General features: G+C 37.5%; 1 protein-coding gene across 1 annotated transcript in view; it reads left to right on the top strand.

The window, feature by feature from the left end:
* Positions 1-10,364: 10,364 nt before the first annotated feature.
* The window catches only part of LOC129226160 (ADAMTS-like protein 3), a 116,476-nt gene continuing 102,264 nt past the window's right edge, over positions 10,365-24,576 (top strand). Inside the window, exon 1 of the mRNA XM_054860761.1 lies at positions 10,365-10,556. Coding sequence (XP_054716736.1) covers positions 10,365-10,556 — 192 coding nt within the window. The remainder of the gene's footprint in view (positions 10,557-24,576) is intronic.

The following is a 24,576-nucleotide window of genomic DNA, read 5'->3' as shown; positions in this document are numbered from 1 at the left end:
ACATGTACACACAATATTATGACTCATAACTATTTAATACTATGGCAAAGGTGCACTTAAGTAATAAGGGTCAAAGATTCCCCCCCCCCCCCCCCCCCCCCCGGTCTCGCTTTGAAACTTTCAGGTATTTTTTGATGACCTCACAATCACCCCTGTAATAAGATCTGACTCGGGAAATTCATCTCAATTTCGGTCGGCCATCTGGGTCTTATAAATGTTTGATTCAATATAGGTTCTAGTGTGCCAATAACTGCAATAACACTATTGAAAATATAGAGGGGTAGTTAAAAAACAGAAGAATTGGGTGAATCAAAACTAAACTGAACGACTGTATTCATTTCAATTTAGCACTAAGCTATATATAGAGGATTCGGCGTCCTCTTTTTTTTTTTTTTTCCTTCTATCCGGTCCATCGCAGCCGGACAGAGCGGCGGAGTAAAAATCGGCAATTATTTAAGGTTTTCAAAAAGTCCGACCGCCGGCCGAGCGTGGAAAATGATCGTCTGCGTGACAGTTACGGATGCGGTCACTTTACTTCATTCATGATGTATAAACGCGAGAGATCATTTCGATGTCCTTTCTGCTGACCACTCAAAATGCCCCCTGATTTATCTCGATTCGTTTTTTCTGCGTCCATCCATGATGCACGGGTACAGATGTGTGCCAACGTTTAAATCACAGCTGTCGGGGTGAACTTTAAGGGGTCTAAGGACCCTTAACCTTCAATATTTTCGATTTTCTGGAAAAATTATATGTTATGCATAATTTGATTTTGAACAGTTTGATACCTTATTTTTTACCATACGCCAAAAACTTTTCAAGTTATCGTAAAAATGCGTAAACTTTCCCCGTAGAGATTTATGTTAACAGCAGCTGTTTAAGCCTCTTTTTCTCAGGTGCCGGTTTCTTCGGTTTTCTCGTTTTGCGCGCATGATATCTCAGAAAGTTTCTTATATATTTCCGTAAAACTTTTTATGCATGTTTGTCTGGTATATATTTATGATCTGAACCTAAATTTTAACTAAAAATGAAAGGTAATATTAAAAAATATATATATTTTTGCAAAAAATTTTTGGAAATTTTGGATTATGATTTGTAAAATTTCAAAAAATAAATAAATAATTTTTAAAAAAATTAAACAAATTTAGGTTCAGGTCATAAATATAAACCAGAAGTATGAAAAGTTTTACGGAAATATATATGAAACTTTGTGAGATATTATGCGCGCAAAACGAGAAAACCGAAGAAACCGGCACCTGAGAAAAAGAGGCTGCTAGAGGTAACAGCTGCTGTTAACATAAATCTCTATGGGGAAAGTTTACGCATTTTTACAATAACTTGAAAAGTTTTTGGCGTATGGTAATAAATAAGGTATCAAATTGTTCAGAATTAAAATATGCATAACATATATTTTCCCCAGAAAGTCGAAAATTTTGACATTTTCGCTCCAAACCGTACAATAGTTGTACAAAATCTTTATTATAGCAAGAGAAAGAGCATCTTAATTAATTAAAATTTGAGCGTATGTATGTATGTATCTATCTATGTCCGAGTTAGTTCTCCCAAACGGCAGTGGACTGACCATCAGGTATCGATAGATTCGTCATTTTCCCGTCCTTATGTTTGGCTATTTTACATAATCCTCCGATAATAATTAGCGGAGAGATCAAGTAAAAACCATTAATTTACTTCCTTTTACAAAAAAGGAAGTACTGTATTCGCGAAAAAATGTTCACTCAAAAATCGGCCTTCATTTCCATTTTGCCCACCCCCGAATGAATGTTGAGTTTTTTTTTTCAACTAGAACACACTTACATATATACCTAAGAAAGTATAGACGCCCGAAATATCCATTTTGAAGCTTCCCGAGTTAATTACAGTGAGTTTTCTCGTGACGTCTGTATGTACGTATGTATGTGTGTATGTATGTCGCATAACTCAATAACGGTATGTCCTAGCAAGTTTAAATTTAGTATAGAGACTCCTAGTGGGGTCTCGTTGTGCACCACCTTTTTTGGTTGCATTCGGGTGTTTCTAAAGGGGTCTTTTGCACCTTTTTTGGGGGAATTCATTGTTAATTTCGATGCAAACTCAAGTGGTATTATAATTCGGCGGACACTTGGCGATATATCGCCAGTCTTTTGGTTGCCAAGTTTTGTCGCCAACTTGGCAACAAATTTGGCGATTAAAAAGAAATTAATCTAATTTCAATGTGGCCATTGTTGGTGATATTTAAAGAGTTAGAGAGAGAATCACATTAAAATTGCGATAATAGGGAAATGACATTAAATTGGTTTAAAATGAAGTCATGTGATGAAAAACATCAGCTCGTTTTTTCGTAATTGTCTCTGGTGTCAGCATAAGCTCTTGAAATGCTGTACTTTTTAATGGAGCAAGCCGCACATTGTCTTTTTCATCGTCCGAACTAGAACCGTGAACCGTGTGGTAGAACTTTTCAGAAGGTCTGCTTGGGGTACTACTATAACACTGAACCAATTAGTATGTAAATATACTAACACTAATATACAGTCGAACCTCCATATATCGAACTTCCACATATCAAAATTTTCTATATATCGAAATCCCAGCAAATTTCTATGTTCATTATATAGAAAAATTGTTTCTATATATCGAAAAAATCTCTATATATCGAAAGTTTTTTCGAGACATTCGTAGATTTTTTTTTCCACTTTAGACTGTTAATCTTATGAAAAATGAAGGTTAGAGGAGAAAATTATGTTCACTAAAGGTTGCTACGAAACTCATAAGGAATCTGGGGTTAAGGGGTGTGTAGATAGGTCGTTGTTTCGTTCTGGAGTTCTTAAATTCCCTCAAGTTTATTTCAAATCTTATTACCAGTAGCACTGTAAAATCAGTTTCAAGTTATCCCTTTTGTCTGTTGATTATCATTCCTAGTCTTTTAGCTTCAGTAAAAATCATTCAAGTTAAGTAGATTAATTTTTTACCTTTCTCTCGATCACATTTTTAAAACGAAAATCCACCTTAAGTTCCGGATCAAGTTGAATTGCCAAAGAATGAAGATGTATGAAAGCGCAAAAATGTAATTTGTTAATTTTTTAATTATTAATTTTCATTTAATCCGATGCTCGTATAAATTTTAAATAGGTTTTCTTACACAAAACTTAGCTTTAATTTTAATGTTTCAGGAGATTTTTACGATAAAATAAGATAATTTCCATATATCGAATTTTTTTCCGGCCATTTGCTACTTCGATATATAGAGGTCCGACTGTACTAACTACTATGTAAATATACTAACTCTATCTAACTATAAACATCCATAATATATTGACAAACATTGTTGAAAAAACATGGAGGAGTATAATAAGGTCTACGATCACATTTGGTAGGCCTTATTAGCCGCTGATATCGTGTACAAAGAAGTACACAAAAGTACAATAATTAGTTTATACAACAGCTCAGGCATCAAAGATCGATTGAAGCATTGACAACAAAAAATTCGAGCGCAAAACAATATCTAAAAGTGTAATATTACAAAAAATTATTTAACTTTCAGTCGGACGATTTTTACTTCCTTTTACAAAAGAGGACGTATTGTATTCGCGAAAAAATTTTCATTAAAAAATTGGCCTTCATTTCTATTTTGCTTACCCCCGAATGAATGTTGAGTTTTTTTTTTTTTTTTTTTTCGATCCGACCACACGTGAATAAGTGCCTAAGAACGTATAGACACGCGAAATATCCATAATGATGATTCCCGAGTTAATTACAGCGAATTTTCTCGTGACGTCCGTATGTACGTATGTATGTGCGTATGTGTGTATGTATCTCGCATAACTCAAAAACGATATATCCTAGAAAGTTGAAACTTGGTACGTAGACTCTTAGTGGGGCCTCGTTGTGCACCTTCCCTTTTGGTTGCATTCGGATGTTTTTAAGAGGGTCTTTTGCCCCTTTTTGGAAGGAAATCATTGTTAATTTCGATGTAAACTCAAGTGCTGTTATAATTTGTCGGACACTTGGCGATATATCACCAGTCTTTTGGTCGCCAAGTTTTATCGCCAACAAACGACGACAAATTTTGCGATTTTTTTTTTTTAAATTTGGTTCCAATTTGGCCACTGTTGGTGATATTTAGAGAGTAAGTAACTGAATCACCCTAAAATTGCCAATAATGGGGAAATAACATTAAATTGGAGTGAAAGGAAGTCACGTGATGCACACAACATACTAGTTATTACTTTCTTCTATATCTAATATATAGAAGAAAGTATTGGATTCGTGCAAATTTTCGAATTTCGAATTTTGACGGATTCGAACGTTTTGAGGTGTGCTGAGTCCATTTCGACCATTTTTGGAAAATGTCTGTCTGTCTGTGTGTGTGTGTGTATGTGTGTGTGTGTGTGTGTGTGTGTGTGTGTGTGTGTCACGTCTGTGTGTGACCAGTTTTTTGTGGCCGCTCTACAACAAAAACTACCGCATGAAATTGAACGAAATTTAGTACACATATGTGCCCCTATGTGAACTTATGCCCATTAGTTTTTGGCGCGAATTCATCCAAGGGGGGGTGGAGCAATGGGACGTTTTTCGAGTTACGCGTGCTTGCTATTCCTCAGGAAGTAACTGGCGGAATCAAACAAAATTTGGTCCATATGTTGGTATTAACAGGAACAGGTGCTGATTCAATTTTGGTGTCAATAACTCAAACGGGGGTTGAGCTATAGAACGTTTTTTGTCGTCAATTGTGACTGCTGTATCTCAAGAAATAATGAACGGAATGAAAGAAAAATTTATCGGCAAGTAGCCCTTAGTGGGTATAAGAACTGATTTTATTTTGGTGTCAACAGCTAAAAAGGGGGTAGCGCAATCACCCGTTCTTTTTTTCCATTGTGAGTGCCCTATCTCAAGAAGTAATGCTACGTTCTGGTTGAAATTTGGAATATATGTGAATCCATATGTAAACAGGCTTTGGTTCAATTTTGACGCCGATCGCTCCAAGAGGTGTTGATTTTTTTTTTTTTTTTTTTTTTGCGAATAAAAATAGCTTTATTAATGCAACAATAGGAAAGATAAATCGTAATAGATTGTCGTCTGCGTATTTCTCGTGATTTTAATTGTATGGAAATGATCGGAAACATTATCTCAATGATTTAAAATTTTTAACTGTTGCCATCTTATGTTTGTTAACAAATAAAATATTTGTAATTAATTCAAGCAAGGCTTTTAAAATGACTTTCAATTTTCGCTCTTTGCTTTGCTTTTGCAATAATTCAGACATTGGGATGGTCGTCAAGTTTTTGCATGTGTCATTTTGTTTTTGTTGGGAATATTGCTTCCTCGTCAAGCATGGGGAGGAATCAGAAAAAAAAAAAAAGAAAAATATAGAAGAAAGTTTCGTGATGGCCACAACATACTAGTTAATTCGTGTTGCATAACCGCACCGCGCAAACGAATCGCGTCGCACTGATCGCAACACGTCGTGACCAATATGAAGTGTCATCTATGAGTGTTAGCAATCTACGGGTGCGTCCTTGAGTGGAAACGAACATTTTAAATTATATTTTCGCTGTTTAGGCCTTATTAGCCGACCGACCTTAATACCTACCTTACGTAGATAGATACATACGCTCAGTTTTAATTTTTTTTTAAAATTATCAACTCTGGAATGGATGAACTCTTAGACTTCACTGGAATCCAAAACAAGCAACATGTCAAATAAATGTGATTCGAAAAACTCCTGCAAAAGAACATTCCTCAGAACTTGGGTGCCTTCTCGCAAGGAAGAATGTCGGCTGCACGCGTTCCCACCATCCATTTCCACACGTCCTGACAGGCTGACACTCTTCCCTCGTTTGCATTCGGGTGTGCCGATGAATACGCTTAATGAGTCGCACGCGAACCACTTTTTTTTTTTTTTTTTTTTTTTAGCTAAGCAGCCCGAAATTCGATCCGGGAGTTTTTTCCTCAAAAACACGTCTGAGGAAAGTCAGAAAGTAAACGCATGACTTTCGAAACGCGAGGGTGATACTTGTGAAAAATATCGTCTGTTATTAAAAAACAATATTGTTACAAAATAAAAATTAAATCTTGTGAGAGGGAAAAGAATAAAATTTATTAACTGTCATATTTTTTTGAGAAATCACGATTGCTTATTGCTCTCACTTGACTGTTTTTGGCGTCTTTTGATTTTTGCCACCGCCACCCTCCGCAGCATTACCGTCGACCGGCTCCTCACGATGCTGCTCCCACAGCGAAAGCCGTCTCCGGGTTGCATCCACGTCCTACACACACGCGCATACATACACAACTACAAACACACACGCACGCACACACATATACACATACACACACATACACCTACACACATGTACCTACACACACATACACAAACACATACACAAACGCATACATACAGAAACCTACACATACACACACACACACAAAAACATAACCACACACATACACAACTACCCACACATTCGTGCCTGCACACAAACACATATGCCCATACACACACATACACCTACACACACACATACACACACATACACAAACACATACACACACGCATACATACAGAAACCTACACATACACACACACATACACACACAACTACCCACACATTCGTGCCTGCACACAAACACATATGCCCACACACACACATGCACATACCCCCCCCCCCCCCGCCACACACACATTCACACACACAACTACCCACACACTTATGCCAGCACTCAGACACGAACACACATGCCTACACACACATACACATAAAACACAAATACCCCACACACACAAACACAAATACCCCACACACACAAACACACACTCCTACATACACACACTCGTGATTGCGAAAAACATAATTTGAATTCAAGATGTCAAAATTCAAATTATTTTTTTTTTAATATTTTTTTTTTATCGTCTGCTTATATTTGATGTTATGACTTTTTGTGACAATATTTTGGCAGCAGAAAGAGTTGTTATTGTTTCGTAGAATTTTTTAAGCGAGCAAATCATTCCTCACATTTCGAGGTAATCCAATCAGGGTTTGGTTATTGACGCCAAAAAAAAAAAAATCGCTTTTGATATCTTGCATCAAAAACTAATATAAAACAGTCAGAAACCTTTCAAACATGGATATTGTTGTCAAATGCTGTAGTTATTGACGTTTTTCTTTTTTTTTACAAACGTAAGATTTCTTTATGCTGAAAAATTATTATACTATAATTTACGTATCATATCATTGAGTTAATTGAAAAGCAAGTAAGTTTAATTTGATTTATTTATTAATTTACCTTCAAATTAAATTTTTTCATGCTGCAAAAAACTGTTAAATACAGGTTTTACAGTATTTCGGTTCAAATGTTCTAATAACTTAAATTAATTACAACTAACTTATCAATCTAAAATTTCTGTTATGTTAGGATTTATGTTTGGGCATTTTTTTGTTTTATGCAAAAGCAGAATTTACAACTGGATCGTCTGCTATTTCTTTTCAAGTCAAACAACAAAAAAATATGCAATGGTGCTACATGAACCCTACTAGTTCAAAGCTGTGCTTGTCGGCGCAAAAGAGTTTTGAATGCTTACAGTTTAGATTGTAAACATATTAACATCATTGAATGAATGACACTGAGATTATCGTCCGTAGATTGTCGGACAGGCTAGGGCCGTTTCCATGGACGCTTTCGACCCCGGAAAAAACATGCTTTTCACCGCATTCCGGTTATTAGCGGGTTTTATGTGGAATCTTTCTACTCCTGCTAGCTTCTGGGGTGAGAGCGGTGTTTTTACCCGGAATGCATGACGCGAAACAAGTTCGTCTACTAGCCGCTAAGGATGCTGGGTAAAAACCGCTTTCTCTGGTACAATGGGAAACCTCTTTTTACATTGAAACGGGGAATTGTTCAATCGGTTATGCGTCACTGCCTTAATTATACTCGCTACATTTAAGTCGCAAGTTTAGTTCCAAACTATTTTCTACATTTTAATGTATTCGGAGTAAAATTAAAACGGAGAACTTTTTTAAACATTAATAATTTTTCAGAAATCTTAGAATTATTATTATTATTTCTTTTATCATCATTATTATCATTTTTACGCAGTTATCGTTGCTACGAAACTTTCGGTTTCGTTAAAAAGGGTGGAACAATATATCTCATATCTTTAAACGAGCAATTCTTGTAAATATATATATATATATATATATATATATATATATATATATATATATATATATATATATATATATATATATATATATATATATATATATATATACTAGCTGTACCCAACGCGCGTTGCTACGCCAACAAAAAAATACATCATTATACTGATTTTCATGACAATCGGTTGAACGGGGCAAAAGTTGCTACTCTGCAGTGCCACCTGGTGGCGAGTGGCATCAATGAGCATATTATGCCCCTTCTCCGTGGAAAAATACATATATATAGCAATTTTCATAATAATCGGTTCAGGTATCAAGTGAAGCCGCGACTCTACTCAAATTTTGTACTCACGCAGTTTGCAAGATCAATCCATCGCTAAAAATATGAAATAGAAAAAGTTTTAAATCCCTCCGTTGCATGAAAAGCCATAAAACAATAAAGAAAGAATTTATTTGTTCAAACTCAAGAAAAATGCTAACTTCTTAGCAATGAGATCCTTCACGCGAATTCATTTCTTTTTATTCGTACTTTTCCAATGGATTGTGACTTAAATTTTAATAAAAAAGGAACGGATTTTTCTCGAACTGGTCTATAAACATTCCCAACCAAAAATAACAAACGGTGAAAGTTTCAGCCAAATCTGCCGGGTAGTTTTTGAGTTCATGGATGACATACAGACAAACATTCATTTTTATATATATAGATTAGAAAATCGGCCGTCAAGGTATGACGGGTGAAAATGACTTCTCCATTTGAACGAAGCCATTGCCTGTTTGGTGATATTTTGATGGTTGAAATGGTATTTTGAGCGGGCAGCCGAAAGAACATCGAAATGATCTCCCGCGTTTATACATCATGAATGAAGTAAAGTGACCGCATCCGTAACTGTCACGCAGACGATCATTTTCCACGCTCGACCGGCGGTCGGACTTTTTGAAAACCTTAAATAATTGTCGATTTTTACTCCGCCGCTCGGTCCGGCTGCAATGGACCGGATAGAAGGAAAAAAAAAAGAGGACGCCGAGTCCTGTACTTATAGGTTAGTGGCCAAATTGAAATGAATACAGTCGTTCAAGTTTTGATACTATTCTATTTTTTAACTGCCCCTTTATATGTTCAATAGGGAAGTTGCAACCTATTAAATGTTCATATTTTGACTATTGGATATTAATTGACCCTCAAAACTAAAAAAATCACCATCGCCGAATTTTGAAGCACCGTGATTGATTTTTAATGAATTTTTAAAAATCCACGCGCAAAAGTGCGCGCTTCTGAAACGTCACGAGCCTACGTCACAGGGCGCGAATGGGCAGCCTTCCGCCGAAGATCCCTTGTTTTCGCTAGGGACATTTTGAGCGCGCTGATATAATTATTTTTTAGAAATTCAATAATCCTTTTGAACACACTATGGAGGCCGGATTCGTTAAAGCACAATCTAAATAATCTTCCTCAAGTAACACCAATGAGATATTCGAATATTTTCGAGAGGATGAGAGGTTTCATGTTCCAGAAACGCGAGGAGTTAAATGCGAGGAGGTAAGCCTTGGAGGCAAGCCGAGGAGGTAAACGTTTCGTCTTCGAAGTCGAATGCGTGACCTTCGCTTCTCCCCTATCGGAAGAGGGGATGACGTCACTTCCTATGCCATTTGACGTCACAAGCGCTTGAACTTTAAAAATTAATTTAAAAAAAAAACTACTTATCGTATCGCAAATATTTTTTCACCTATGATGTTCATACATGTTACTCTATCATATAAAAATAAAATTGAAAAATCGAAAACTTCCCTAACTGTATGTCCGGTATACCGGACACCAGGTCTGAAGGGTCTAAACGAACGTGTAACGTCTGGACTGGATCCAACAGAAGACGTGCAGTCCAAAGGTGGCGGCCAAGTGGGGACCTCTCGAGAACAACGGGCCCTCCTAAAGCGTGCCCCACCCACCCCTGGGAGAGACAACTGTCGACACTTTATCTTCATATCCGGAGAGTCCTGTTCACGCTAGATTTAAAACAATGATCTCTTCATCTCCGCCGGCGCTTTGTTTCGTTCGATTCCCCTTGGCGATCGATCGCCTGATTGGCGTCACATTTCTGCCTCCGGGAGAGGAAAGAAACAATTTATTTCCCCCGCAGAGATTAAATATTGGAAAAGAAGGCGACGAATCTCTGATTTGCCGCGATTTTCCACATCACAACCTTTTTAAGCGGAATGACGAAGAAACTACCATCTTGCTCTCTGACGTCCGACTTCGCGCCCTTTCCTTCAGTGGGCACCCTGACCTTGACGATGAAGAACGACGAGTTGGGTGAATTATCGTCGCTCGTCATGTATTTGGGGAAAATGGATGTGTGTGGAAGGGCTGTGATTTGGAATTTAAAGAAATCTAACGAGGATTTAATGGTAAGGTCGCGTCGTGTGTAAATCTTCCAGCAGTTCATTAATAATCTCGTTGTGCAGGGTGTTTCAAAAAGAATGACCCGATTCGAAATGCGTATATTATAAAATATATAATCATATTTTATAATAAAAGTAAATAATAAAGATATAAAAGTAAATAATAGTTTGAAAAACTAAAAAAAAAACCGCTTTAGTAGCAAAATGAACTAAAAAGTAAGAAAATAATCTTTGAATGACCATTATATAAAGTAATTGACGAAACACTTAATTTTACTGTAATAGAAAAAAGCGTGGGGGGCTTCTTATCAGTTGTCTTAAATTTCTTCCACTTGTTATCCATGCAAAAATGTAAATAGGCAGCCCCCCACGCTTTTTTTCTAATACAGTAAAATTAAATACTTGGTCAGTTACTTTATATACTTGTCATCCAAAGATTATTTTTAACTTTTTATTTCATTTTGCTACTAAAGCGTGTTTTTTGAGCAATCACGATTGCTTATTGTTCTCACTTGACTGTTTTGATGTCCTTTGATTTTTCCCCCGCCTCCCTCTGCAGCACCCCCGTCGCGTCGGCCGGCCCCTCCCGATGCTGCTCCCTCTAGCGAAAACCGTCTCCAGGTTGCGTCAATATCCTACACTTACAGGCATACATACATTAGCTCCTACACACACACATACGTACACCTACACACGCACACACATACATACATCTACACACGCACACACATACATACACCTACACACATACATACACCTACACGCATACATACACCTGCACACACATACATACACCTGCACACACATACATACACCTACACACACATACACACAACTACCTACACGCATACATACACCTGCACACACATACATACACCTGCACACACATACATACACCTACACACACATACACACATACACATACCTCCCCGATATTTATTTTGAAAATTTATATTTATTTGTACTCCGATATTTATTTTGAAAATATCATGACATTTTGATATTTTCAACTACGGTATTTTCAATGCAAAAATCAAATTAATCATTGTAATATTGTTCATTTTTTATTAAAAAAAACCAGAGAGTTATGTACTAAATTTTTATGATGCATTCATATATCATTAATATAACAAAGTAATATAATATTCCTTTTTAGCCTACTTTCCCGGTAAAAGTCAGAAAAAGGAGAAAAAAGCATGAAAGAAGGCTTAATGCATCTTAAAAGTATCGCGAAAAACAAAAAAAAGTCAAAAATAAATAAAATAATTAAATAAATATCGAAAAATTAAAACTTGGAAAGTAGGGTATTGAGATGGGGAAAAATGTCTGTCTGCCCCCCCCCCCCTAATAACTTTTGAATGAATAGTCCGATTCGAACAAACTTTTTTTTCTTCGAAAGTCGGCGAGGACACCTCATTCCCATATTTCACTTTTTGATTTGAACTATTTTTTGTTCAATTTTGAATAGTTCAAAAAAAACTTAACAGCGCCTACGGGGAAATTCAAGGCAATTGCGAACTGTGAGGCGAATTTGCTTCAAAGAAACTTTGTAGGAAAAATCTTTTGATGAAAAACTTGTATATAAAATATCTTTTTGATTTGAACAATTTTCCGTTCAATTTTGAACAGTTCAAATCCCTTAACATTAGCGCCTACGGGGAAACTGAAAGTCAATGTAGATTCCGTACTTGAAAGCGGATTTACTTCAAACAAATTTTGTTGGAAATAGCTCTTGACGCCAAAATCTAGACTTCGACTCCGAAAATTTAGGGGCACTTAACTCCGACTCCTGTGCCCGACAATTAATTAGACTCCGACTCCCTTACTTCCACTCTGACTTCGTAGCTTTCGCAAAAATTTATACACGGAGGACAAATGACTGACTCCGATTCTTAGATAATCGGCTCCGACTCCTTTACCCCAAAATGAGATTGACTCCGACTCCGCAGCTATGGTTTTGACTGTGAAATAATTATTGTTGATTTGACTTGTTTTTATTTTTACACTTAAGTTTTAATTTAGGTATTCAGTTTTCGGCGAATAAACTCGAAGTCATTTATGTTTCTGCATGAAGTTATGCGCAGACGATTTTTTTTTTTTTTTTTGACAATGAAAATTATTTCTTTAAGTTGACATTTTATTGTTTTTATTTATTTTGGTAAGTGCATTAATTAATTCATTTAAAAAATTGTTTTTGGCAACAGGGGAAAAAGAAATGATTTTTTTTTTTTTTTGATATGATGTATTTATTTTAATGAGCTTGTTCAAAAGTTGCTGCTATTTTATTTGTTCGGTTTTTTTTTTTTTTTTTTACGCATCTAATTTTTTTTTGGATGAGTGAGGAACATTTTATTCCTAGAAATCAGATTAAAGTATTTGAAAAATATGTTTGAAAACATTTTCGATTTTAGCTATTTTTGAGAATATTGATCAGGTACTAGAAAGTAGTATGGGTGTACGGGAAAGGAGGCTCGTCTAGTTCTGGACAGAACTTCTTGTTTTTCTTGGGACACGAACTCCCCAACTGCGAACTATCCATGGTATCAATATTGTATACAGGGCCGGAACTACTTCCCTCCCCCCAATCGGAAATTTGGCGACTTTTTTTCTCGCCAAGCAAAATACCAATTTTTGGCGTCTTTTTTTTCTCGCCAAGATGGATTTTCGCTAATTACAAATAATTAATACATAAAAAATACGGAATCAGTAAATACAAAAAAAAAAAGAATATCTAAAAAATACAACGAATACATAAAAAATACAAATAAATGACACTGGCCTTCCAACTGTCGGCCTACCCGACGAAAATGAAGAACAACTACCAATTTTCCGACTCAAAATTCCCTGAAACTTTTCAACAACACTACATACAGTAGGCATATTGAAAGCTAAAAGATAAAAAACTTTAATAGAAAAAATATATAATTGGAAAATACAACTAGATTTGCAGCAAAATACAGCAAGTCAGAAATCTGCTTGATCACTTCACAAAGAAATGGCGAATGAATGAAATGGCGCTAAAACATATATGAAATCCAAAAATTGTTGCCACAAAACTTTTTAAAAAAAACTCAAAAAATGGTAGAAAATAGAAGAAAATACTGAATTTGGTGACAGCAAAAACCTAAAAGCTGAAAAAACCTAAATTGGCAACACCAAAATAAGAAACAGCAACCTTAAAAAATCCGTAGGGAGTGCCAGATTTGGCGCGTAATTTTTTTTTTTGGGGGGGGGGGGTATATCAAAGTTATACCACAGGGCCTGATTACTGAATAGGCCTATGTCCCCACTATTTAGGGCCCCCCAAAAGGGCAAAAATTGTTTTAGTCAACGGATAAAACTGTATTATCCAATAGCTAAAATTGTTACGTTCAAATATAGGGAGCCCCAAAAAAATATTTGGCCTTGGGACTCCCTGATATTTTAATCTGGCTCTGAATATACAGGAATAGGACAAAATAATAGGAAAACCCAGTTAAAATTGAGTCTTTCTTTGACTGTCCAATAAAGGAAAAATCCTCAGAAATATGGGTGTAGATCCTTTAAATTGTTTATCCTGTATGGCGGGAAGCTTTTCAAAGTGAAGTGGTTACTTGGTGAGCAGAAACTTCGCGCCAAGCAGGATAAATAATTTAAAGGATCTATCCATATTTCTGAGGAGTTGAAGGAGGGAGGAGGATCTAGCGGAAGTAGGTGTGGTGAAAGAGGAGAACAGGGAGGATGATAGTTTGGCAGATACTTGGTGGGCAAACTAAATGTCAAGACTTTTTAAAATTGAGGTTTTTTTGGTTTAAAATGAAGGCTTTCTTTTTTGTGAGGAAGAGTTAAAGGTTTTCTTGGCGGGGAAATTTTTACAACAGGAATGTTTTTGCTGAGATTGTTTTTACATTTGAACAAAGCAATTGACTGTTAGGTGATACTTTGATCGTTGAAATTTTAACCCTAACACCAGTGGATTAACCTTAAACTCTAGTAGATAGCGTTCATTCTTTTGGTTTCTTCGTTTTCTTAAACTGAAAGTCTTACCCGTAAAACAGTTAAATTACCGGATCGAGTTCAGCCTTGTCACAATAAAGCCTTTCCCTGCATGTTAAACATTACCAAAACATATTATCAAACTATTCGCAACTCCAATAAACTACAGAGGGCGCTGCAGCCACTGTATAATGGCGGATGAAAAAGGTAAAACAAACAAATGCCGTAACTTATAACTTGCTTTGACGCTTAGTGAATGGCAGTATTTTTTCATCGTGTTTGTGGGAAGCTTTCTTTTTTATTCTTCTGAAATTACATTACACCACAAACTGTCTGAAACCAGTAATTTACCCCAAAGAAAACACGTGGAATGGAATGTTTTACCTTTTTCTTTAGTATTGTTTATCAACGCAAGGTAGCGTATTCGAGCTCTGGAGTTGCGAATCATGCCGTGGCGCTAGTTTCAATGTTGAAACTCACTGATTACTCAGTCATCGGCTATTATATATGTATGTTGATTTATAATTATAAAACTGACAGTCATTTTTAAAAAGAAAAAAACAATGAACAAATTTACTTTTCCAAAGAACAAAAAGATACTTTAAATTCCGAAGATATGTAGCAGACGGAACAAAGTCGCGCTGTTTAGACACCCGACATCCAAAATTCATTCGGTCGCCAGTTTGAATCATTCAAGATCCCTTAACCCCCCCCCCCCGTCTTCAAAAACCGCACTCTCAATAAAACTCCCCCGCGGACAGATCCTGCATTCCGGGGAAATCTAAATATGGAAATATATCATCCCCGAAAGCAGAGAGTAGGCGAGCAACAGCTGATGTTAAGTGCTGAGCCCCTGCGTCGTAAAAAAGAGGAGACAGCCCCCCCCCCCCCCAATGATGAGGTCCTGTGCATAAAAAGTGCGCCCCGGGCCGCGCTGTTACTCTTTGTTTTTGAAACAACTCTAGATGGAGTTGTCTTGATGGGCAAGGGGCGTTTTAATTGGAAAAGCGATCGTTTGTGGTTACAAAGTGGTTTTGGAAGCATGGGTCGAACAAGAAAAGAGGCGGCCATTTCGAATCATTAGAACTGTGGTTTCCGAACTATTTATGCCTGTGCTCCCCCCCCCCCCCTTTTTTAAATTTGTTTTTGTTTATCTAATTTTATAAATGCTATTCAAAAGCTACAATTTATTCAATGGGCTAAAAAGAAAATTATGAAAAAATATATTCAGGGGCGCTTGGAACTTCACCTCGCATTTTTGGGTAGGGTCAAGGTTTTGTACGATAGTAGATTGAAAAGACGTAGTCTCAACTATATTAGTCTCAAGTTATATAGTTACTTAGTTATATAGTTTTAATTCTCAAGTTCGAAAATATTTCTTATAAATTATGAAGTTTTAATAAATTGATTATAATTTTCCTTCCACCACTCATCAATTATCGTAGTAGTATCCCAAATGTTCAAATCTCTGCCCAGAGTAGTAGTCATATCAACACAGTACATGAATTGAGATTTCGTCTGCCACATGACATTCTCTACACACGATGGTTCGTCCGTTTTTCACGAGAAGGCACTTCGCCCCGCCTTCTCGAACACTGAGTTCTATTTTACGCGGGGGCGATCGGTAAACATACCCTCATACTTCTAAAGGAGACAACCAGAAAACCTTAATTTGGGCGTTCATTTTAATGTGCAAAAAATGTCTTAGTTTCCTTTACATAATCCTAATGTGGGTTAAATACCTATCTAACAAGCTATTTTCTATCTTTGTATCTATTTCTATTTTTCTGTCTATTTATATCCTCTTACACCTCGCCATTAATATATCGTATCTATCTAACTAGCAACAATCTATAATCTTTAAATCTATGTCACTATAACTCAGTTTTTCTGTCCATTTATATCTATTCATCTTAGTCTATCTATCCGCCTGAATGAGTGCAAAAATAAGTGCCCCCCTCCCTCCCTTTCTTCCGACGAAACATTTCCCGCTCAGCCACTGATTAAAATCGTATTTTCATTTCTAATTGGAGGGTGAAAACGCGCCAGATAAAGAAAAAAAAAGCGGACGGAACTCGTAACAGTTTAAAAACTTTGAAAAAACATGAATTTTTATCGATGCTTCATTTATTTCGAAAGGCTTTGTCCGGAGTGATTCGCTCGGGGGAGTCCCGATCCGTCATTTCTGATTCTCATCTGTTTCGATGGGGGGGGGGGGGATCTCCTTCCGATGCTTATCCTTTTTTTTTTGCAGAACAAGCTCAGAAGTAGAGAGAAAAAAAAAATTTTTCTTTAACTGAATAAAAAAAAAAGAGAAGAAAGCTGGTGGAAATGAAATGCAAAAATGTGAAGAAACTGAATAACGAGTCGCTCATTACCGGAAGGAAGTCTCTTGACGGCGCTTATTAAGCTGATTTGGAGATCTCCCGTTTTCCTAAGTCGAGGGGGAATCCCTTTTGCCGTTTTAATTAGGAGAATAATGTCGGGGAGGAAAACATCGGTTCTGACGACATTCATGCGGATGACCCGAGATGAGTGCTGGGGTCGGGGAGGTCGTATGCAGGGCTGCGGAGTCGGAGTCGGACTGATTTTGGGGTTAAAAAGTTGGAGTCTGACTGGTTTAAGGGTAAAGGAGTCTGAGTGGGGCTGGTTTTGGGGTAAAGGAGTCTGAGTGGGACTGGTTTTGGGGTAAAGGAGTCTGAGTGGGACTGGTTTTGGGGTAAAGGAGTCTGAGTGGGACTGGTTTTGGGGTAAAGGAGTCTGAGTGGGACTGGTTTTGGGGTGAAGGAGTCTGAGTGGGACTGGTTTTGGGGTGAAGGAGTCTGAGTGGGACTGGTTTTGGGGTAAAAGAGTCGGAGTCGAATGAGTTTGGGTTAACAGAGTCAGTTGGAGTCGGACTGATTTTGGGGTTAAAAAGGATTGGTTTTGGGGTAAACGAGTCTGAATGGGACTGGTTTTGGGGTAAAGGAGTCAGTCGGAGTCGGACTGATTTTGGGGTTAAAAAGGATTGGTTTTGGGGTAAAGGAGTCTGAATGGGACTGGTTTTGGGGTAAAGGAGTCTGAATGAGACTGGTTTTGGGGTAAATGAGTCTGAATGGGACTGGTTTTGGGGTAAAGGAGTCGGAGTCGAATGAGTTTGGGTTAAAAGAGTCAGTCGGAGTCGGACTGATTTTGGGGTTAAAAAGTTGGAGTCGGATTGGTTTTGGGGTAAAGGAGTCTGAGTGGGACTGGTGTTGGGGTAAAGGAGTCAGATTCGGAGCAGTTTGGGGTAATAGAGTCGGAGTCGAATGAGTTTGGGTTAAAAGAGTCAGTCGGAGTCGGACTGATTTAGGGTCGGATTGATTTTAGGGTAAAGGAGTCGGAATCGAGAGACGAAGGTTCAGAATCACAAGAGTCGGAGTCAGAGTTGGTAATTTCCCCCATCTTTGACAGTGCTACCGGAGTCAGAGTTGGATTTATTTTGAGGTAAAGGAGTCGGAGTCGGACTGATTTTGGGGTAAAGGTGACTGAGTCGGACTGATTTTGGGGAAAAGGGGTTGGAGTCGGACTGATTTTGGGGTAAAGGAGTTGGAGTCAGACTGATTTTGGGGTAAAGGGGTCGGAGTCGGACTGATTTTGGGGTAAAGGGGTCGGAGTCGGATTGATTTTGGGGTAAAGGGGTCGGAGTCGGATTGATTTTGGGGTAAAGGGGTCGGAGTAGGACTGATTTTGGGGTAAAGGAGTCGGAGTCGGGAGTCGAAGTTTTAAAGTTTCTCAAGAGTCGAAGTTGGTTATTTTCCCTCAAAGTCCAACACTTTGCCAGTGCTTCCGGAGTCGGAGTCGGACTTATTTTGAGGCACTGGATTCGGAGTCAAAGGTTCTAAAATTTCCGGAGTCGAAGTCGGAATCGGTCATTTTCCCTCCGACTCCGCAACCCTGGCCGAAGATACAAAAAAAACGTGCGAGGAAAAGATCGAGATGAGCGGTCGCCACTCGCCACCTGTGGCGACTATATAAAAAAGAGATGACTTTAAAATATTAGCATCATTTGACCACAGGTCGAGCTATCCCGAACCCCAATTGTGCCATCAACAATTTTAAGTTGCCAGACAAAAATTATCTTGAAGAAGAAAATCTTTCTTGTCTTGCGTAATTGATACTTAGTTATACAATTAACAACATGCTTCTAATTAGTTTGCTAACCTTTAAACTGATAATTTTTATGTTTTAATTGCACTTGAAAAGTAATTTTTTTTTCAACTACATTTTTTTGGTGTACGAAAAATGCGGCGTCTAGAAAAAAACGTAGTGAATGATAAATGTTCTTCTACTAGCCACTGGTAACCTGAAAAATTTCTCAATCTTCATATTTAATTCGAAGAAAACAGGGATCATGTTTACGTAACTTGTACATCGGGAACACCTTGACTCAAATAGGTATATTTTGGCACATTTAGCGAGCACCCTTTTTTACAAACACGGTAGAACCTCGTTACATCGGATTTGGAGATATATTTTTCGTTCTCATCAAGAACTGCATTAGAAATGTTTTTAGGACAGGGACGATTATTATTATTTTTACTTACCTCTTACTAATCTAATTTACTCATCATTAAGAGGTGGACCGCCTGAATTTTCATTTGAAGCAACTAAAAATAGTGAGTTAGCAAAGGACAGGAAGACAGGGGGATTTCCCAAACTAATTCCTTTCTTTTTTCGTTGCTAAAGGTGTTCCAAAATTACGTTTTCAGAGCTTCCGTTTCATCATAATGCCGAGGAAATGCTTACGGGCACGTAACATCATTGAAGATCGTCTAAAATTGCGTTTTTTGAAACTTCAGTTTCGAAAAACTACCGGAGGAACACTCTGAAGCCCATCCCTATCCTTCACATTATCTGAGATGGATTACTGCTACACCGTAAATTTTGAGCAAAATGCTAGTGCCTCTTAACCTCTCCTCCTCTGACGTTACAAAATATCGCCTAAAATCGCTTCTTTCTTCAAATTCAAATTTTCTCAGGGTCTCTTTCTTCTCCTGACGGCATCAAAGATGGCTTACAATAATAACGTTTTTAGGTCTTCAATTCCGAAACATTGCCAGTGTAGAGTTCCTTTAAGGGAGGTGCAATCGCTCCCCAGTGACTCTATTTTGTATCCACGCTTGATTCTCATTATAACGAAACTATTTTCTTATCGAATGAAGGTTACTACACAGCATAGACTAATAGTAGAACTCTCAGCGGATCCTCAGCATGGTAAAATCTAACGTCACGTTTTTTGCATCTAGAATAGGTGGGAAAATGAGCTATAGACTTTATTGCATCGTATTTTAGAAGCAGCATTTAAATTAAACACAAACCCGCCGTAATTACGCAATTGTGGCCTAGATAGACTCGAGCATTTTCTTGCAACAGAAGAAAGTTTGGACACGGAATTGACTTAGCGAATTTTAGAAAACATGATCTAAAATACTCCTAAAGCATCAGCGAATATGTCGACACCTACTGCGTAAGCAGTTTCGTGCTATACCGAGGCGCGGTACATCGGGGTTCTAGTATAAAATATTTACATTAGCAACGGCTTTGGTTTGGTTTGCGCTCGTTTGGCGCGATGAAAACGCTAAAACTTCAAAAATAGCAACATAACAACAGGCTGCGTACTCGTATTTCGGGGTCACAAGGAACTCCTTTTCCAGTGCAGGAAAGGTTTCGAGTTCACGACACGGAGTCGCAGAGAACTCAAAGGTCTGAAGTTTTTCCTTCCTTGCGACCCCGAAACAGGTGTATTCAGTGAACGTTTCTGCAATTTAATACCGTTGATTTCACAATTAATCACTGCACAGATTAAGTTATGACACGAACAACAAAATGCTCAGTCCAGCTCGAATGCGGTGTTTACGACGAGGGTTCCTAAATAATGGAGGAAAAAGGGCGTCTGGCCGAAAAATTCCTCAGTGAGAGTTAATAACCACTGAGGTTGCATCACCTCTATTCAATGAAATCATCAAAAGCTCGTCCGGGGTTAAGCGGGGGTCATTCCTTTTTAACGCCTTTCATTAATTTCCCGCCAGGAACCCCCCGTCCCATACCGAGGCCGACCCCGGGCAGGTGCTCCTGCCTCAATTATCCCTCTATTTGTCCCTCTATCGCGATTGGATACATTTTTAAGTTTAATCATTTAATGCCAAGCCAGTACGAGAAAAAGAGAGGTTTATTTATTTTTTATTTTGGTGTTTATTAATTACTGTTAAACGAAAATTGATTTTTTTTTTTTTTTTTTTTTTTGAGCAATTACGATTGCTTATTGCTTTTATTTGACTGTTTTTGGTGTTCCTTTGATTTTATTTTCCCACCGCCACCCTCCGCACCATCACCGTCGACCGGCTCCTCACGATGCTGCTCCTATAGCGAAAGCCGTCTCCAAGTTGCATCCATGTCCTACACACACGCGCATACACACACAACTAGACACACACACGCACATACACACACACTCACAAACACATACGCACACATACACCTACACACAGATACACACACACAAACACATACACACACGCATACATACAAACACCTACACATACACAGACACCTACAAAAACATACACATACACACGACTACCCACAGATACACACACACAAACACATACACGCGTACATACAAACACCTACACATACACAGACACCAACAAAAACATACAAATACACACAACTACCCACACATTCATGCCTGCACACAGACATAAACACATATAATTACACACACATACACATTCATACACACAACAATCCACACACTTATGCCAGCACACAGACACAAACACACATGCCTACACACACATACACATACCCCCTACACACAAACACACATACCCCGCACACAAACACACAAGCCTACATACACACACTCGTGATTGCGAAAAACATAATTTGAATTCAAGATGTCAAAATTCAAATTATTTTTTTTTTTTTTTTTTTTTTTTTTGAATGTATAGCTAATATTTTGATCAGGTTCTCATGGATACATAAAAAATATTGGTTAACATGTGCACTTGGTTCTTTTTTTTTCCCCCGAATGCAGAATATATATTTACTAGTTGCATTGCCCGGCGTTGCACGGTCTACCTCAAAAATATACGTATATTCGGCTTTCCAAGCACTTTATACAAAGATTAAAATTTTCCCGTTTTCATTACATTTCTTATTGCTGCTCCGCTCCTATTAGTCAAACCGCGATGTTATTATAGCCTATAGCCTTCCTCATAAAGTGGACTAGCCAACACAGAAGGAATCTCTCAGTTTGAACCTATGGTCCCTGAGGTTAGCGCGTTCAACCAAACAAACTCTTCAGCTTTATACTAAGAGTTAATTAATTAATAAAAAAATAAATGCAATGATGCGTATTTTGTTAAAAATCCTTTTTAGCATCGTTTAGGATTTCTCTGAAAATCAGGTAAGATTTAGCTCGATTTTAAGGATCCTCGAGATTTGCCTCATGGCTGACTCGAATCTATACCCACTGGATTGCAAATCCCGCGCTTTCAGGTCGAGCCACCCTGGATACACCCCCTGCCGGGGGTGTTCCAAGCATTTTATATGATGATATAAATTTTCCCGTTTTCATAACATTTTTTATTGCTGTTCCATTCCTATTAGTCATAGCGTGATGTTATATCGCCTTATAGCGTTCCTCAATAAATGGACTATTCAACATAAGAATTTTTCAATTCGAACCTGTAGTCCCTGAGATTAGCGTGTTCAAACAAACTCTACAGCTTTATGTTATTAGTGTAGAATAGATGAATGAATACATTATCAGTTCCAGAGATTACACACCACAATTTTTGATTTACCTGCAGTGTTTTGGTTTTCTGCAACGTTTCTCTTTTTATCATTTTTGGTATCTATTGTACATTAGCTTTATTGTAAAAGCTCGCTTATTTGGTCTCCACCGAAACAAAAAGCGTAAAAAAACTGTCTTATTTCAACACTTCTCTTTTGTTAGTATTGAATACAAAACGCGTTTCTTCAAAAAAAAAAAAAAAAAAAAAACTCCAAAAAATAAATTCTTCAGATACTGCCCTTAACCTGCCCACGGCGGTATGCATTTTACACTGCTGAGCACATTTCAAGTGTATTAAATAAAGTATATTAGTATTAAATAAAGTATATTAAATAAAGTATTTTAAATTATATTTTCGTTCAGAAAGTTTTCTTTTGAATCTTATCGTTTCTTATCTTTTCTTTTGAATCTTATAGCTTCTCAGAACAGAAATTACTTATCGTTTTCGTCAGCACACATTTCGCCATTGAAAATCAATACAGCATTTCAATACAAATAACAGTTATTACAAGGTGTCATAAGTTTATTTTTTTCAAGCTTGGTTCAATGATTTAAAACTTGGCGAATTGTTTTGTAATTGGAATAATCAATTGTTTTGAGAATAATTTATTGGCTTTTTAAACTTGCCACAAGTTTAAAATCCGGTATCAAAGAAAGTAAAAAAAATTGCTTTCTAAGGACAATCCAGCAGCTATGAGGAACTGCTATGGAACTTGGTACCCGTTATATTTGAACTCATTTGTCGGTGACACCGACTACACCGAACCTCATTTCGATCCAACTTGACTCCTTTTTCACACACATATATATATATATATATATATATATATATATATATATATATATATATATATATATATATATATATATATATATATATATATATTATTTATTTATTTATTTATTTATTTATTTATTTATTTATTTATTTATTTATTTATTTATTTTGATGGAATCAAAGGCGTTTACAGAAATTTTGGGGCCCGTCACAAATGACTTTTTCGGGCTCCCTCCATCTTGTTTACCCCAATATTTCATGCCTAGTTTTAAAACTATTGGGCCCCCTTCAGGCTCGGGCCAACTGATGTACCTTCTCCCCCCCCCCCTGTGCCCGCACCTGGATGGGATGCAATATTACAAAAATTGTAAAATTAAGAGTTTTTGAACAGTTTGACTAAGGGTTTTTACACGAGAGTTTTAAATATGGCTAAAATTGTGGAAAACTTGCTAATCCTGCATTAAATTTAAGTATTTTCCAGAAATGATGTCAGGCTAAGAAGGGGAGGGGATTCGTGAAATTGCAACAGTTTGATAAAGGGGGGGGGGGGAGGTGTGACATCGCACATTTTTTTTTACAAGACCAGATTTAGGAAACATAGCGTGACACATGGCAAAGTGGGGAGGTATAAGATGAAGTGTGACATTTTGTGACAAAAAGGGGAAGGAAGGTCAAAAATGTTTTTAAAAAAAGTGAGGTCCTTTATGGACAGCTAGGGGCGAACTGCGATGCGCCCTCCCGCCTATGCGCCCTCATGCCTGAACATCTTTTTTAATGTTTTTTATTTACTTTCTTAAACTTTTTTATTTTTTGGTGCAACTTCCTTATTTATTTATTTATTATTATTACTATTATTATTATTATTAATATTATTATTATTATTATTATTACTATTATTATTATTATTATTATTTTTTTTTTTTTTTTTTTGCGCTTACAAAACTGCGACTTCACTTCGCTTATTTTTTTTCTTTTCTTTAAACTCGTAAGGATGTGAACCATCGGTTTATTTTATTTATTTATGTATTTTTTTTGCGCCCTTTGGAGGCCAAGGTTAGCGCCCTCTTGCGGGACCCGGTCCGCCCCTGTGGACAGCCCCTAACTTGTTGGCGTTCCCGCTGATTTCAAGCAAGTACATTACACGAAAACACTCGATTGATTAAATAAATCCCTACCTAGGAAAATCCCCTCTGCAAAATCCCTCTCAGCCCCCCTATCGAGGCCCCTTTCCGTGACGAAGCGTCTCCGACCTCCGACCCCTAATTGGGTGTCCGTGGCATCAAGCCTCTTATTAGTCGGCCATTTGCCATTAAAGGCCCAATATTTGCTGAGGCACGGCTTATTAAATTAGGGTGCTCCAGAACAGGTGGGGGACCCTCTCACCTTTCCACGAGGGGGGGGGGAGGGGGGCTCTCTTCTCTAACGAACGACCCACTTCCGCGAAGGCCCGT

The sequence above is a fragment of the Uloborus diversus genome, chromosome 7, assembly GCF_026930045.1.
Source record: "Uloborus diversus isolate 005 chromosome 7, Udiv.v.3.1, whole genome shotgun sequence".
In the NCBI taxonomy this organism is placed as follows: domain Eukaryota; kingdom Metazoa; phylum Arthropoda; class Arachnida; order Araneae; family Uloboridae; genus Uloborus; species Uloborus diversus.
The sequence above is the reverse complement of the archived record's forward strand: the minus strand, read 5'-3'. Positions and strand labels throughout refer to the sequence as shown.